The 16534-nt window shown below is 45.5% G+C and overlaps 1 protein-coding gene across 1 annotated transcript in view; it reads left to right on the forward strand.

Moving 5' to 3' along the window:
• Positions 1–16534, forward strand: part of ADNP (activity dependent neuroprotector homeobox) — a 152049-nt gene that overhangs the window by 22576 nt on the left and 112939 nt on the right. The window contains exon 2 of the mRNA XM_069243640.1: positions 15859–15975. Coding sequence (XP_069099741.1) covers positions 15868–15975 — 108 coding nt within the window. The 5' untranslated portion in view covers positions 15859–15867. The remainder of the gene's footprint in view (positions 1–15858; positions 15976–16534) is intronic.

A 16534-nucleotide genomic window follows, 5' to 3' on the forward strand; every position in this document is an offset into this window, starting at 1 on the left:
CATGCTTGTGTAGCCAAACGTGGAGAAAATCATTGTAACAAGACCAGGCACATCTGCGGTCCCCTGTAGAAGTCAGATATTCTGTAAGACGTCAACTTTTAAAAATATCACCCTTCGTAAGAAAATAATTTGTGGCAGTTTTTTTAGATTCAACCATTTACAAATCTTTTCAAGCATTATGGAACTTCAGCATTTGTAGAAGAGGCAAAAAAGAATCTACACTCGGTCAGCCTTGTGGTGCAATAATGCAGGATACCCAGAGGTGTCGGGCTGTATTCAATTCTTAATCCCAACTTAATGGCTAGTAATAGCTTGGCTGCAGGGTTGAAAAGGAAGATTTTTAACGTTTCCTTATAAGCACATGAATTTGCCAAATGGTGCAATACAGTGTTCTAAAGACATTTTTTTCATAATTGAGGGAAGTGTACCTGCTTGTGACACTACAGTCTCAACTTTTTTTTTTAACTTCATTTTTATTAGGTAACAGGTAATCAATGCTCAGAATAAACAGCAATATAGAAAGCAAAGGCACAGAGGTACACAGTAGGAGCATTTAACCCGTTCTACACCACATTGGACCCATGGCCATCCCTTCAGTAGTGTTGGAAATAATGGATCATAGGAATGTCCCTAACTTTCTCCGAACCCACCATTCAGACATCACCCTAGCCGCACTCCAGCCTCCCCATAGCTTATCCCATTTTTTTGGGGCATTATCTGCTTTGGTAGACAACTCTCCGCCCAACACCAATCATTCCTCACCTAATGAATTCTCCCAATGCACCAGCATTCAATGGAAATTTTCTTCCCAGCCCTGCACGTCGACGTCACTATTGCCCCACTCCCACGCGACTCCCTTCTGACGTCATCGTGGCAATAAGAGGTCCTCGCCGACGTGCTGTCGCCAGTTTTCACTATTTTTTACATACCTTTGAGACGAACAGGTGATTCCTGACATCACATGCTTGACATGACTATTTCAATCAAATATACACAATATTTAATCAAATAAAAACAGCACAAATATAAATATCTATATATCACACGTGTGTGTGTATGTGTGTATGTGTGTGTGTATGTATATATATATATATATATATATATATATATCCAGTCAAATATAAATACACATCCTTCTATACCTACACCCTAGGAAATCTCGGTATGACCAACCAGGCAACGGGGAGGCGGGTGGCACCGTGAGGAATCCACAGGTAGCTAGTGTATCGACCAGAAAAGACGTTGCCGAAGGTAAGTAACTTGTTCTTCTGATGGATACACCTACCTGTGGATTCCTCACCTAAAGAATTCTCCCCTCGCGCTAGCTTCAACGGAAATTTCTTCTAGCTCTGCATATCGACGATGATGTCACAATTGCCCGACTCCACGCGACGCGTATGATGTCATCTAGGCAATAAGAAGCCCTCGTTGACGTGCAGACGTCAGTTCCCTTTTTTCCGTGCCTTTGAATAACAGTTTTTCTTCGAGGCTAACAGGGAGCTACAGTTGCGCATCTGTAGTTACTATGTCGCAGCCAAGAAAATCTGGTTTTAAACCTTGAAACCAGTGTGGGGGTCGGATTTCGGTCACTGACCCCCATGAAAATTGTTTATGGTGCCTTAGCTCCGACCATGAGGTCGAGTCATGCGGTTCCTGCCAGTGCATGAACCCTAAGGCGCTTAAAGAGAGAGAGGCTAAAATATTCCTAGCCCGTTCCAAGAAGAGGAAGGAAATGCGGCATCATAGAGAGTATTCTTCGAAAGGCTCATCGTCGCCATGGAGACTCTCGGCATCGTCACGACTGTTGGCATCGATCGAGTAGAGGTCGGTCCAGATCCAGATCTCCATCAGCTCGGCGCCGTCCGATGTGGGAGATTAGCCCGACCATCACTCCTCCGCATCCTACGACGCCAGCTTCTCCGACTTCACCTTTGTCGGTGTTTGAAGTCAAGCCTCTTCAAGAACCAGTGGCTTCTCCGGGGCAGGAGATGCCTGGTCCATCATCGGCTTATATGCCGGCGCCGACTCCGCAAGCATATCCAGCTTTCCCGGCGCCAGGTACGGATCCTGCTGCATTTTTAAATGCTATGTTCAATATCTTTTTCACCATGGCGCCTGGTGGAGGGCATGCAGGTCCGTCAGCCCCTTTGGCTTTTAATTTGGGTGCTCCGGCTCCCTACAAGCAGACACCCTTCATGCCATTTCTGCCTTCTAGAGCCGCTGCAGCGCCAATGCCCTTGGCGTCGCCCAGGGGACCTGTGACGCCTACAACGTCTGCTACTCCACAGATCCAGTCCACAGTCAAGTTGCCTGTGGCGCCGGAGGGTCCGGCGTCTGATGGATCTGAAGAGCGGCGCCGGTGAAGATCTTCGGCGTCGGACGACGCCTTATCGATTCCGGGACTCGAATCCAGGCTCCGGTCCAGAAGATTAGCTTTACGCCTCCTGGAGGAGGAGGAGGAATATAGCAGAAAGCATCTGGAGGAAGGCGAAATCTTGGAGCCTTCAGGTGATTTTCAGGGCCTGGACACTGCAAGTGGCATTGACACTTCCCCTGAATGTGATTTGGCTTCCCCTGGGGAGTATACCGATGAGGCTGCATCTTTTCATTCAGTAATAAGGAAGGCTGCAGACTTTTTAGATCTTCCTCTTCCGGCTGCTGAGGTGAAAAGGAACCTTTTGACTGAAGTGCTGCATCCGGCTTCAGTAGTGGCAGAGCCTCTCTTGCCTTTCAATGAAGCTCTCCTGGACCCCATCAAGGACATTTGGAGAAAGCCAGTGACTTCTACAGCTGTCAACAGGGCGGTAGCGAGGCGCTATCGTGCGGCTCCAGGTGACCCGTACTTCCTCTCCAAACATCCAACTCCAGAGAGTTTGGTTGTTCAGGCATCGTGCTCCTCCTGGTCAGCCCCTGGTTCGTTCCCCGGGACCCATGTGGACAGGGAGTCTAAGAAAATGGACCACGCAGCAAAGAAGGCCTTTTCTTCATGCAGTATGGCCTTGAAGTCGACCAATGCAACTTGCATTTTGGGGTGTTTCGCTTCCTCCATAAGGGCATGAATGTAAGGTCCTCCAAACTTGTCACAAGAGGTGTTGCATTTGTTAACGGACGCTCAGGCGGCGGCGACCCAGGTGATATGTCTGGGTTGGACACCTCCGACTCCGTGGCAAGGGCTATGGGTACATCCATAGTGTTGAGGCGTCAGGCTTGGCTGCCTTCATCAGGCTTCTCCTTGGATGTACATGCAACTCTTCTAGACCTGCCTTTTGACGGAGAAAAACTCTGTGGGACAAAAGCAGATTCTGCTCTTGAACGTTTTCAAAGAGAGCAGAGCCACAGCAAGGTCGTTGGGACTTCAGGCAGCCACTTCCTCTACCTTTAGGTCATATAGGAAGTTTAGGGGTTTTGGACGTGGCTCCTCCTTTCGTGGCCAGTTCCAGGAACCACAACAATCTGCAGGCTCCCTGCCTTACAGATCCTCCAGGGGCAGAGTACGTACAAGAGGAGCCGCCCAGCAGCACTCTGCCTCTTCCTCAGGAGGTGTGCAGCAGGGAAAGCAGCCTTAGTCCTCCACCACTCCCTGTTCACATGTCTCCGGTAGGGGGGAGACTTGCCCAATTTATTCCAATGTGGGAGTTTATAACATCAGACTTTTGGGTCCCCTCCTCCCTTCCCTCCCCACCTTCTGTTCGGAAGACCATCTTCTGTTACTGCAACAGGAGGTGTTATCCCTATTGTCAAAATGCGCAGTGGAGTTGGTTCCGGAGCAGGAGAGGGGTCAGGGCTGTTATTCAAGATACTTCCTGATCCCCAAAAAGGATGGTCAGTTGAGACCAATTCTAGACTTGAGGATTTTGAATTGGTTCCTTAGGCAGAAAAAGTTCAAAATGCTGACTCTTTCACAGGTTCTTTTGGCGTTGAATGAAGGAGATTGGATGGTGTCTGTTGATTTTGCAGGATGCGGACTTCCATATTCCGATCCTCAAATCGCACAGGAAGTATCTCCGGTTTGTGGTGGGGTCGCAGCATTATCAGTTTGTGGTCCTCCCGTTTGGTCTTACTCCAGCACCTTGAGTCTTCACAAAGGTGATGGCGGTGGTAGCGGCAGAGCTCAGAAGAAGAGGGATAGCTGTGTTTCCCTGTCTGGACGATTGGTTGATCAAAGCCAAGACTCCAGAGCTCGTGCGGTGTCACCTGCAGTCGACAACTCAGTTGTTGTTCGACCTGGGTTTTTCAATCAATGTACCCAAATCTCACCTGGAGCCCTCAACGCTTCCTGTTCATAGGGGCAGTACTGGACACAACATTGAATCGGGCCTTTCCTCCGCCCCAGCGGTTTCAGGACATTCAGGTGTTGATTCCAATGTTTCAAAATGGAGCGGTAGTTCCAGTCCTCAAGGTCCTTTGTCTGCTCGGTCTGTTTGCTTCTTGCATATTGCTGGTCACTCATGCACGCTGGCACATGAGGGCTCTTCAGTGGTGCGTCCACAGGCAGTGGTTTCAACACAAAGGAGATCTCGAGGAGTCGATAAGGATCTCCAGAGACACTGCAGTGGATCTTCAATGGTGGGCTGCGATCGGCAACCTGTCGCAAGGAAGGCCGGTCTCGCTGCCGCCGCCGGTGGCCACAGTTGTAATGGATGCTTCCACTTTAGGGTGGGGAGCTCAACTGGGGGGCCTGGAGGTCAAAGGCCTTTGGCCTCCAGTAGAACAGAGGTTTCACATCAATCTGTTGGAATTTCGGGCAGTACGTCTGGCTCTCAAGGCCTTTCTCCCTTCCATTCGCGGTCAGTCAGTCCAGGTCCTGACGGACAACACTACCGCAATGTGGTAAATAAACAAGCAGGGAGGAGTGGGGTTGTACCTTCTTTGCAGAGAAGCTCTTCGACTCTGGTCCTGGCTTCGGGACCACAAGATTTGCTTTGTGGCAAATCATTTGGCCGGAGTTCTGAATGTACGTGCGGATGTTCAGTCGACGTAGCTCGGTCGACCACGAGTGGCGTCTTCATCCGGATCTTGTTCTTTCCATCTTCCAGATGTGGGGGTGTCTGCAGATAGATCTGTTTGCTACTCAGGAGAATGCGCAGTGCCCGTTATTTTGCAGCCTCCAGTATCCGTTGCAAGGAGCTTTGGGGGGACGCATTTCAGATGTCCTGGAAGGGTCAGTTGCTTTACGCGTTTCCTCCCATACCCCTGATTCCTTGAGTTCTGAGGAAGATCCGCCAAGACCGGGCCCAGGTCATCTTGATAGCCCCAGATTAGCCAAGAAAGGTGTGGTACACAGACCTTCTCTGACTCTCTCTGTGTCCTCCGCTCAATCTCACAGGGTTGACCTCCACTCGCAGGGGCAGATTCTACACCCCCACCTCCAGAGTCTGCACCTTCATGCCTGGAGATTGAACGGGGCAATCTGAGTGCTTTTTCTCTCCCACCGGAAGTGGTGGATGTTATTTTATTGGCCAGGCGACACTCCACCAAATCGATCTATGCAAGTAGGTGGGCTATATTTGTACGTTGGTGTGGAGAGAACTGAATTGATCCCTTAAAGGCTCATTTGTCTGATATATTATTTTCTCTTTCCTTGGCCTAGAAGGGTTGTGCAGTTGCCACAGTTAAGGGCTATTTATCAGCACTGTCTTCTTTTCTGCGCCTCCCAGATCAACCTTCCTTGTTTAAATCTCCACTTGTTTTGAGGTTTGTTTGTAGGTAGTGTTGTCCGTCAGGACCTGAACCGACTGACCGCAAAGGGAAGGGAGGAAGGCCTTGAGAGCCAAACGTATCGCCCACAATTCTAACAGATTGATATGAAACATCTGTTCCACTGGAGACCAATGACCTTTGACCTCCAGGTCCCCCAGATGAGCTCCCCACCCTAGAGTGGAGGCATCCGTTACAATCGTGGCCACTGGTGGTGGTAGTGAAAGCGTCCTTCCTTGGGAAAGGTTGCCGTCCATAGCCCACCACCGTAGATCCGCTGCAGTGTCTTCGGAGATCTTTATCGACTCCTCCAGATCCCCTATGTGCTGAAACCATTGCCTGCGGAGGCACCACTGAAGAGCCCTCATGTGCCAGCGTGCATGAGTGACCAACATGCGTGAAGGGAACAGACTGAGCAGACAAAGGACCTTGAGGACTGGAACAGCCGCTCCACTTTGAAACATTAGAATCAACGCGTGAATGTCCTGAATCTGCTGAGGCGGAGGATAGGCCTTATTCAATGTTGTGTCCATTACTGCCCCTATGAACAGGAGGCGTTGAGAGGGCTCCAGGTGAGATTTGGGCACGTTTACCGAAAACCCCAGATCGAACAACAACTGGGTTGTCATCTGCAGGTGATGCAGCACAAGCTCCGGAGACTTGGCTTTAATCAATCAATCAATCGTCCAGGTAAGGGACTACCGATAATCCCTTACTCCTGAGATTTGCTGCGTGCTACGTGAAGACTTGAGGTGCTGAAGTAAGACCAAAAGGACGGACCGCAAACTGGTAGTGTTGTGACCCTACCACAAACCGGAAATACTTCCTGTGTGACTTCAGAATAGGGATATGAAAGTAAGCATCCAGTAAATCGACAGACACCATCCAATCTTCTTTGTTCAACGCCAGAATCACCTGCGCTAAGGTCAGCATTTTGAATTTCTCCAGTTAGAGGAGCCGGTTCAAAACCCTCAGGTCCAGGACTGGCCTCAAATGACCATCCTTCTTGGGGATCAGGAAATACCTCGAATAAGAACCCTGACCCCTTTCCTGCTCTGGAACCAACTCCACTGCACCTTTCGCTAAAAGTACTACAACTTCCTGCTGCAACAACAGGAGATGGTCTTCCGTACAAAAGGATGGACTGGGAGGGGGAAACTCCCAAAAAAGGAAGGGCATAACCTTTCCCCACAATATTGAGAACCCAGGAGTCCGATGTGATCAACTCACACATTCAGAGAAAATGAAACAACCTTCCCGCTACAGGAGAAGCATTTGATGCAATGGATGGAGGACTAAGGCTGCTTTCCCTATTTGCCCACTTCCCCCCAATGAAGAGGCAAGGTGCTGCTGGGTGGCCCCTCTTGTTCTAACCCTACCCCGCCCTCTATAGGACCTAGAGGGAAGGCTAGACGGTTGTTGGCCTGCTGGTATGGGTCTCCCCCGAAAGGAAGTTACTCGTCCGAACCCCCTGAGTCTTCTAAAAGACCTGAACGGGGTGGTCGTAGAAGCCTGCAGGCCTAGGTACGTGGCAGTAGCCCTGCTCTCCTTAAAGCGCTCTAAGGCAGAGTCAGCATTGGAACCAAACAACTTGTCCCCATCAAATGGCAAGTCCAACAGGGTCATCTGTACATATATTGAAAATCGAGAAGACCTCAACCATGCATGTCTCCTGGTGACAATGGATGTGCCCATTGCTCTGGCCAACGTATCCAGCCCCGACTGAATAACCTGAGTCGCTCCTGCTTGCACATCAGACAGGAGACCCCACATATCCTGAGGCAAATCAGGTAGCACAGCCTTGGCCGCGTCCATCAGGGCATGACTATACCTGCCAAAAACACAAGTGGCATTTGCAGACTTAAGGGCCACACTGCACGATTAAAAAAAATTCTTGGAAGACTGCTCCATCCTTTTCGACTCCCTGTCTGTTGGAGCCCCAGGGAAGGAACCTGGAGCCGAACGCGAAGAGCACAAAGCCTTAACCACCTGACTCTCCAGAGTCGGATGCCAAGATAGGAATCCTGGGTCCAGAGGAGCCACTCTATATCTTCTCGCCACCGATCTGCTTACAGCAGTCGAAGATGCAGGTTTCCTCCAGACTTCCAGGATAGGTTCTGTAAGAGCCTCGTTGAACGGAAGGAGTGGTTGCACAGCAGCCGAAGCCAGATGCAAGACTTCCGCCAAAATGTTCGTCTTTATCTCAGCTGCCGGTAGCAGAAGGTCCAGAAAGTCCGCCGCCTTATGGAACGAGGCAGCCTCCTCAGTAAATTACCCAGGAGAGGCTAAATCCCACTTGGGAGGTATCGAGACCACTTGTGGAGTCCAAACCCTGAAAGTCCCCCAGGGACTCAGCAATCTCTCTCTCCTTCCTCCAGGAGCTGCCTCTATCGTTGGTGTCGACATAGAATTGTCCGACGTTGACGACCTCCGCTGACGTGGCCCAGGAGACACACCCCGGTCTCCGGATTCGTCCGACGCCGGACCCATCGTTGCCATGGATAAACGGGCTCTCTTCCCCAGCGCCGACTGGATTTGTGGCGAAGTCATCGGCGCCACTGGCAGCAAAAGTCTCCTCGGCGCCGGACCAGCACCCTCTGCTGGACAGAAGGGCATGAACGGCGTTGGCTTGTTTGAAACCGGAACGCCCAATCCAAAAGCCAAGGGACCTGAGGGACCAGCCAGCCGGTGCACCGCCAGGGGCCATGGAGCTAAAGATATTAAACATTGCATTCAAGAATGCCACCGGATCCGTCCCTGGAGCTGGGAATGCTGGATCCTCCTGTGACGTCTGCGCTGGATCAGGTGCCTCCGACTGCACTGCAGGCGAAAATCAAGGATTCTGGTGAGGCTCGGCCACCTCAAAGACTGACAGCACCAGAGAAGCCTGAGAGCTCTCAGGCTGAGGCGTCCACGTCGGACTGACATCCCACGTCTGACGCCGCCGAATAGATGGTGACCTCAACTGGGATCGGTCTCTCTCCATACAGCGCCAGGAATCATGTTGACGCCGTCTCTTATGCGACCTCGAGGTCTTCCCTGAAGATGACCTCCTATGCTTCTTTCTTTTTTGCCTTGGCCAAAAGCAGCTTGGCCTCTCGCTCCTTGAGTGCCTTCGGGTTCATTTTTTTTTACATGAACCACACTCCTCCACGTCGTGCTCGGAACTCAAACACCACAGGCAGGCATGCGAGTCCGTCAGACATACAACCCCGCACTCTCTACAAGGCTTGAATCCTCATTTGAGGTGGGGACATTTTAACAAAGGAACACCTTCGAGAAACAGTAGCTCTCCAAGAGCCAGGAGAAAAACCGTTATGCTTCGAAGGCACGGAAAAAAGGGAACTGACGTCAGCACGCCGGCGAGGTCCTCTTATTGCCACGATGACATCAGACGGAGTCGCGTGGGAGTCAGACAATAGTGACGTCCTCGTCGACGTGCAGAGCCGGGAAGAAAATTTCTGTTGAATGCTGGCGCATTGGGAGAATCCATTAGGTGAGGAATCCACAGGTAGTTGTATCCATCAGAATCATATTACCTCCTCCCAGATCACTACATTGGACTCCTGTTGAAGTAAGATCCCTCTTTAAAGCACTGCACATTGTGACCAATACTAGTTTGATTTAGTAGCTAGACCACGTGGTTCAGGGCAGTGAGTTGCTGATCCACACAGTGTGATGTGACTTGTGAAGTCTAAGAGGCATATTCAGTAATTTTGTGTCTGAAATGGGCTTAGTAGGAAAAACTCATCTTGCTATAAGCATTCATAATACAGACGTAGTCACCAGTTAAGCAGAATGTTTAATTTTGACTACAGTACTGGTAGGAAGATAACATTTATGTTGGTTACTTAAACATCAACAATAAAAACAATCTGAAAATAATTGTATAAATCTGGAAAGCAGTGAGTAACAATTGTTCTGTGCAGAAATTAAACTTTTAGCTATCCGTTCTAACTATACTTTCCTAGCTCGCACATATATGTAACAGCCTACATTTTTGCAACATTCATGTTTCCTGGATTCACATGCTGTGCATTTTTTCACCACCTTGTGGTTGGAATCTGAATTGTTTGTAAACTAGTGTCTTTCTTTTTTTTTTTTTTTTTTAAATTAATTTTTGTAGCGTCTACGGTCTCACAATACGGTGCTTAGTTTATCCTTTCTTGATGTCATATGTCCTACCTTGAAGCTTCTGTGCATGGTCGTTCTTTTCATATATATTTTTTCTGCTGTTGGGTCTGGAAGCATTGCTCAGGGCTCTTCAAGCATCGGGGGGAGGGGGTAAGGAAGAATCGTTGAGAGTTTTTTTGACATTTGGAAAGAAAAGGAGTCCGATTTGGAAAAGAGCTCACCAATTCACACTGGAGAATGCCAGGGGGGCCCTTTGCTCCAGGAGGTGAGATGGAAAATACATACTAACAAAAGAGGGACAGGGAGATTAGTGGTCTAGTGTACGGATTCCCTAATACTTGTATAATATAAATAAGTACACTGTTCCAATGAAAAAGATGTGTCAAATTCCACATGGCACTTCTCTATCTAGAAGCAAAAACCCTCACACATCCAGTGGATGTCATGCTTCATCATAGGGTTTGCTCTTCGTCAGACCGACGTTGCAATGCCTGACGGGCCCACTGCAAGGGGGCACTTTGCCGGAGATCTTATTTAAAGTTCTGTGCCGTGGTTGGTGAGGAATCCTACGCACAGAATAGGAGAAAAAGAAAAATGAATAAAATTGGCTCAAGAACCCTTAAAAAAAAAATTAACACTTTATTGATCAATGCCCACTAGACACCAGGGAGTTTTCTTTGTATTTACACATAAGTGGAGCGGCTCCTTGGGCAAGGGGGTGGTATTTTTAGGCCTTTTCTGCCCCCAGGTGCGTAGGGAGGGTTTTTAGAAACCGCCAGACACCAGGGATTATTTATTTATTTTTGTTTTATGTTTTTTTAGATGTGGAGAGGGACCCCTTAGGCAAGGGTCGCTCCCCTGGGGGGGGGCACATTTGTTTAGGGCAGATCAGCTTATTTTTATTAGGCCAATCAGCTCCCAAGGGGACAGAAACAACTAGACACCAGGATTTTTTTTAATTTTTTTTTTCATCAATTTCATGCTAGGGGGGCAACCCCTTAGGCAGGGTCGTTGACCTGGAGGGCAAATTTATCTTAGGTCCTTGGGCAAGGGCCGCTCTCCATGGGGGCACATTACTGTTGGCCACCAGAGACAAGGGAAGATTTTGTCGCCCCCCCCCCCCCCCCCCCAAAAAAACAGGGCGGGACTATGGACATACCCCCACCCCAAATAAATAGGGCCAAAGTTACCCCCAATCCACTCCCCGGGGAGGGGGATGGGGGCAGAAACCTTACCAGATGCCAGGGAATTTGGAAAAATATAAAATAAATTGTGGGTTGCTGGCTACCAACCAGTACAGGCATGGTTTTGCCCCCACCCCAAATGAATGGGGTAACAGTCTTTCAGCTCTTCCCTGCACACTAAAACATCTTATCCCTTGGCAAGCAAGAGGACATTTGATTATTTTGGGTTTTCGTTTTACATTTGGTCCATGAGCGCTTGTTTAACTCTAAAAATCGTCTGATGAATGGTGAGGGCTGCACTTTTTGGACTTTGGGATACTGCCATGTAGAAAAATCCATAAGACCTGAGACACATCTGAAAACTAAACATCTGGGTGAGTCCAGGGTGGTGTACGTCACCCCGCCCAATTTTCTTACCCACAATGCCCTGCAAACCTCCACATTTGTGGGAAATCACACAAATGTGTGATGGAACCTTCTGGAATCTGCAGGAATACACAAAATTCATACCACCCAGCATTGTTGCATCTGTACCTATAAATCTACCCCACTTGTCGGCCGGAAAATGTTTTTCTCAAACTGCCCTTTTGGACCTGCTTTTCATCCTCAACTTAGCCACAACAATGATAAAAAAGCAACAAAATCCATGCTTGGCTTGTGAATGCAGAAATAATTCATGCTTCAAAAATAAATGGTTTCTTACCTTTTCTTACCTTTAGAAGTAGTTTTGCAGCCTGGAGAATTTTCTGGATTCACATACGACCCACCTACCCAGAAGATAAGTTGGGGGGAGGGGGTGTCTGTGGCACCAGAGAGGAGTGGACTAGGCACCAAAGGACTACTGCTTAACAAGCAATACTGGACCCAACTACGAGATGGCGGAATAATGCACAGCATGTGAATCCAGTAATTTCTTCAAACTGCAAAACAGCTCTTACAGGTGAGGAACCATTTCGATTGTTCTCAATGCAAGGTTTGTCCTTGAGGCGATCTTTTCAGCAGAACAAGATCAATCACTGAATCTCAGTATTAGACCAAAAAAACACTGTTTATAGTTTGCATAGATCTTCAACCACAAATGCATTTTTTACTTTCTTTCCTTCTTGCTGGGTGTCTTTGGTCTTAGTTCGGGCATTTAACCGGTTTCAAATATTCCTCCATTTCTACGTTGTTTCTGATGTTTTTCAGAGTATTGGTTTTAGTTTTAGTTTGTCGCTAGTGCAAGTGTAATATTATTTTTGCTTGATTGTCTAGCACTGTTCTTCCAATACAATGGTTGTCCCTGAGACTTCAAAATTTGAAATTGAATATTTTTCTGGGAATTTATTAGGGGTATTTGATGACCATTGCAAGTTTACATTGTACTGATATCCTCTTTTGACATGGCCAAAGAAGCCAATTCTTCCCACATTGTTTTTCTTAATCTTTGTTTAGTTTTATCTGTGTTCTGCCTTACATTGTGACTGCAGAGAACCAAGGTCCAAAAAGATTTATATGAAAGGACTTGTGGATATAACCACAACTTCATTTAACACATTAGTATTTACATAATTTCAAAGGAGCTTCTTCATAAAGTTTCTTCTTTGCAGCTTGATTTTAGCCCTTTCAACAGCTAAGTAACCACTTTAGTTTTATATGAACCCAGCATTCTGTCTGAGTTTCCAGCATAAAGGTGTTAAATCTCAGAGCCCAAGAATGGACCGTATGATCCACATATGCTTCTTATTTACCATCACATCCCCATAAGCAAAGCTTTGCATTTCTTACTATGGATCCCATTACTGAAGTCTTATATATATTTTTTTTAACCAATCAGGACAGGCTTGTCAGGTTGTTAAAGATCTGTTGTGATCATAAAGAAAGTAGTTATATAGTTACACAAAAGTGAGGTGAGAAAGCATAAAAGCTAATCAAATAAATAGTAAAGAGGGTATGCCCAAGGGGAGGGACAAACACCAGATAAATGGGCTGAAACAAAGCCATCCAACAGAAAGCAAGCAAGAGTAACAGTAAACCTAATGTGGTAAAAATGAGATGGGCTGCAAGCCCCAGTATTTTCTTTGTATACCCACAATATTTGTTGGAACCAAACAGCTTGTGATGTCTGGTAGGCTCGATCTTAATTAACCCCCCCAATACACCAGTATATTTGAAATAACATGAAGCATTTTTAAGCGTTTTGTATTTCTGAAGACCTGTAGGAAAACTGAATAGCACGGTGAACACAGCTGGGCCAATAGCCATATTGCTCGGCATGTGATTGCTCCTAGACTGATGCCCTGGTTGAGGTTGACCTATGTATATTACCAGAGGGGAGCGATCAGGAAAGAGCTTCACTAGCGTTCCTCTCATTCTGCCTATCTTTTGCCACACCGTATCTCACTGTAATCATTCTTTTATCATCTCCTTACTAGCAGGTGTGGATTTCTTTAAAAAAAAAAATTATCATTAAAGTTTATTAAGTGATAAAACGTGTTTGGAAAGTGGAGGGGACGATGGAAGCATACCTCCATAGGTGTTTAATTCCTATCATAGACCCACAGGACAAATTGTTTGGAGTAAAGAAGAATAAGTCCTCTTGTTTTTGTTCACAGGCCAAGCAGGCCCAACCCTCAGCAGTACAAGTCTTCGAGCTGCCTGCTTGCACCTGCAGAGGGCGGTTGTGGAAAAGTATTGTCTGCTACAAAGGCAGCATATGCATCTGTATGTACGAGTTGTTGTAAATGGTACATATGCTTCATTAATGCATAGCCATTACTGTTGGGAATAGCTGCAAGCTCAGCTTGAATCAGACAGTATTCCAGTAGAAAAATGTTTACACATGTTTGCAAAGCTTAACAATTTGTGGCAATTCATACTGCTTTCCGAATCCTTTTCCTGTGTTTAAATAGAGGAAGAAAAAAGGAAGCACAGTTTGGAAGTGTTTGGTTTCAAAATAAAGGGCCTGATTACAACTTTGGAGGAAGGTGTTAATCTGTCCCAAATGTGACGGATATACCACCAGCCGTATTACGAGTTCCATAGGATATAATGGACTCGTAATACGGCTGGTGGTATATCCGTCACATTTGGGACGGATTAACACCTCCTCCAAAGTTGTAATCAGGCCCAAAATGTATCTAAAAATGTTTGCAATATGAAAATTAAGGATCGTGGTTGCTGGCAGTTTTCCAAAACTATCAGGTAGTTTCGAAATAAAATGTACACAAAAATATTTTGATTTTTCAAAAATACACACAGGTTACGTACACCCAGTTTTGCTAAATTGTCATTCGTTTTCTAAGGATAACTTTGAATTACTCAGTCATTTAATAAAATGTTTGCTGCATGCCAATAATCAATGAGGAAGTAGTGCGAAACTGTTGTGGGCGACATGTACAAATTTAATTAGGTGCCCCATTCTTAAAGTTACATAATTGTACCTTAAAAGTTAACAGAAGTTCACCAGAAAACCTTTATCAAACATTACTGAATTCCATGTTTCATTAGTAAATATACAACCGTATATTTCTTCAGGTGAAAATCTACTGAGCAAGTGCAGTTTCACAACTTTTTTTTCTTCTAATTTCTCTAGAGCGAATACACTTAGTCAGGGAAAAAAACGAATTTCCTCACAAACCTTTTACTCTTAAAGGCAGGAGTAACACTTGGGTGCCTTTACCAAGAGCTTCTCCATACTGGGAAGGGGTTGCAAAGGAGTTGGCGAGTACACTTAAAAGTTTAAGTTGTTGGTAATTCAGCCTTAAAAATGACCACTTACCACTTTCTTCCAGCCTGATATGGCCCACAGTTATGTGCCCCCAGGGGAAGCGACCCTTACCCATGGGGCTGCCCCCCTAAAGAAAACACACACATACACACCAATCCCTGGTGCCGAAGTGGGTCACCTTTTTTTTTCTTTTCTTTTTTCTCTGTAGGACATTGTTGCTCTTGTCTGTTAGACAAACTTGTGTTGCAATGGCTGGTGTACGTTTCTCAGTAGAAAGCTTGCTCACTTGTTTTCCCCAACAATATTAATTCCCCACGTTACATAGGATTTCTGGTTTTTATGCATACATCTTTAAATATGGATCCTCTATTTTAATTTTGTTACTGTGCACTTGCTTTTGGAAGCGGAGATTTCACTCAACTGTGTTTTAAGGGGTGTGGACTTGGTTTTAAAAATTAGACTTCTATCGAAGTATGTCTTTAGATTGGCTCATCAAATTGCATTTCAGAATTTGCAAGTTTATTGGCTTAGGAACAATTTCAGTGCATAGTACTAGTTTTAAAATAGTTTTTCAACTTGCATTTGATGGCTCCCTTTGGCAGCTTCTGAATTTCTCAGTACATATTATCTCACTTTGAAATGAATAGTGTGGCATACATATTTAATACCTTTCGACTATACAGTTTACCAGAATATGATTTCTAAATAATTTCAATACATTAAAAAAAAGTTATGCTTTTCTATGCTTGCCTGGTAACGATGTGTTGAGCCGTGTGCTTGTTTGTAGTGAGACTGGGCATGGCTTTAGAAGCCATAAAATCTATTCATATTGTATAATGATTTGCATATGTATAAAAATATATTTTAATATACTACATAACAAATGCAAATTACAAATGGTTATTTTTTTAATGACTAAAGGGTTTTTAATTAGAATCAGTTACAGTCGCCTGAAGCGTTTTTTGTTTGTTAATTAATCTTTACATTGGTTGTCTGATGTTGGTATCATTTGTGCTGTATCGGACATTCACTCTGCCTAGTGTAGCTTTTTCCTTTTAAGTTTAAAGAAATTGTACAGACGTTTAGGGTAATTCTGAAGATCGAATTTAAGTTCTGACGCTTTGTGTTTTTTAGGTTTAAATTATGTTCCAACTTCCTGTCAACAACCTTGGCAGTTTAAGGAAAGCCAGAAAAACTGTGAAAAAAATATTGAGTGACATTGGCTTGGAGTACTGTAAGGAACATATTGAGGCAAGTATAATGTCGAATACAGCTAAAGTATGATAGGTTGTTCAAGTTTCCTTTTTTTAATCTGTTACTATATGATGAGCTAGTTTAAGGGAAAGCAAAAATGTATTCGTAGTTAAAAAAAAAAAAAAAAAAAATGGGTAGTGAATTTGTTTTATTCGAAATCACTCCAGAAAAAAGTGGATGACGCTTTTTTTTATTTTTTTTTATTTTTTGGGGGGGGTGGGGGTGTTGCATGGTAGAGCTATGCCATTGTAAAGGCGAGCATATCACTGTACGTAAAGTTAGATCTGCATTTAGGTAGGCTGTTACCTCGCACCAGATGAATTAGTTTTACGACCGTCATTTGAAGCAAGTGTGATCAAGGATGTTCTGAGATTTTTAAAGACACTCTAGAACCTACCAGTATTTGGGTTGTCGTTATTTTACCATTAAACTCCAATTGAAGAATGTGTGCATTTCATGCATTCTATTGTCCAAGAATGAGTTGCTTGCTAAGAAGTCTATTCTTCTGTGTTTACTAAAACGTTCTATTAGTTTTTAGTCTGTTAATAAGCATGAC

Source organism: Pleurodeles waltl, chromosome 7, assembly GCF_031143425.1.
Source record: "Pleurodeles waltl isolate 20211129_DDA chromosome 7, aPleWal1.hap1.20221129, whole genome shotgun sequence".
NCBI lineage: Eukaryota > Metazoa > Chordata > Amphibia > Caudata > Salamandridae > Pleurodeles > Pleurodeles waltl.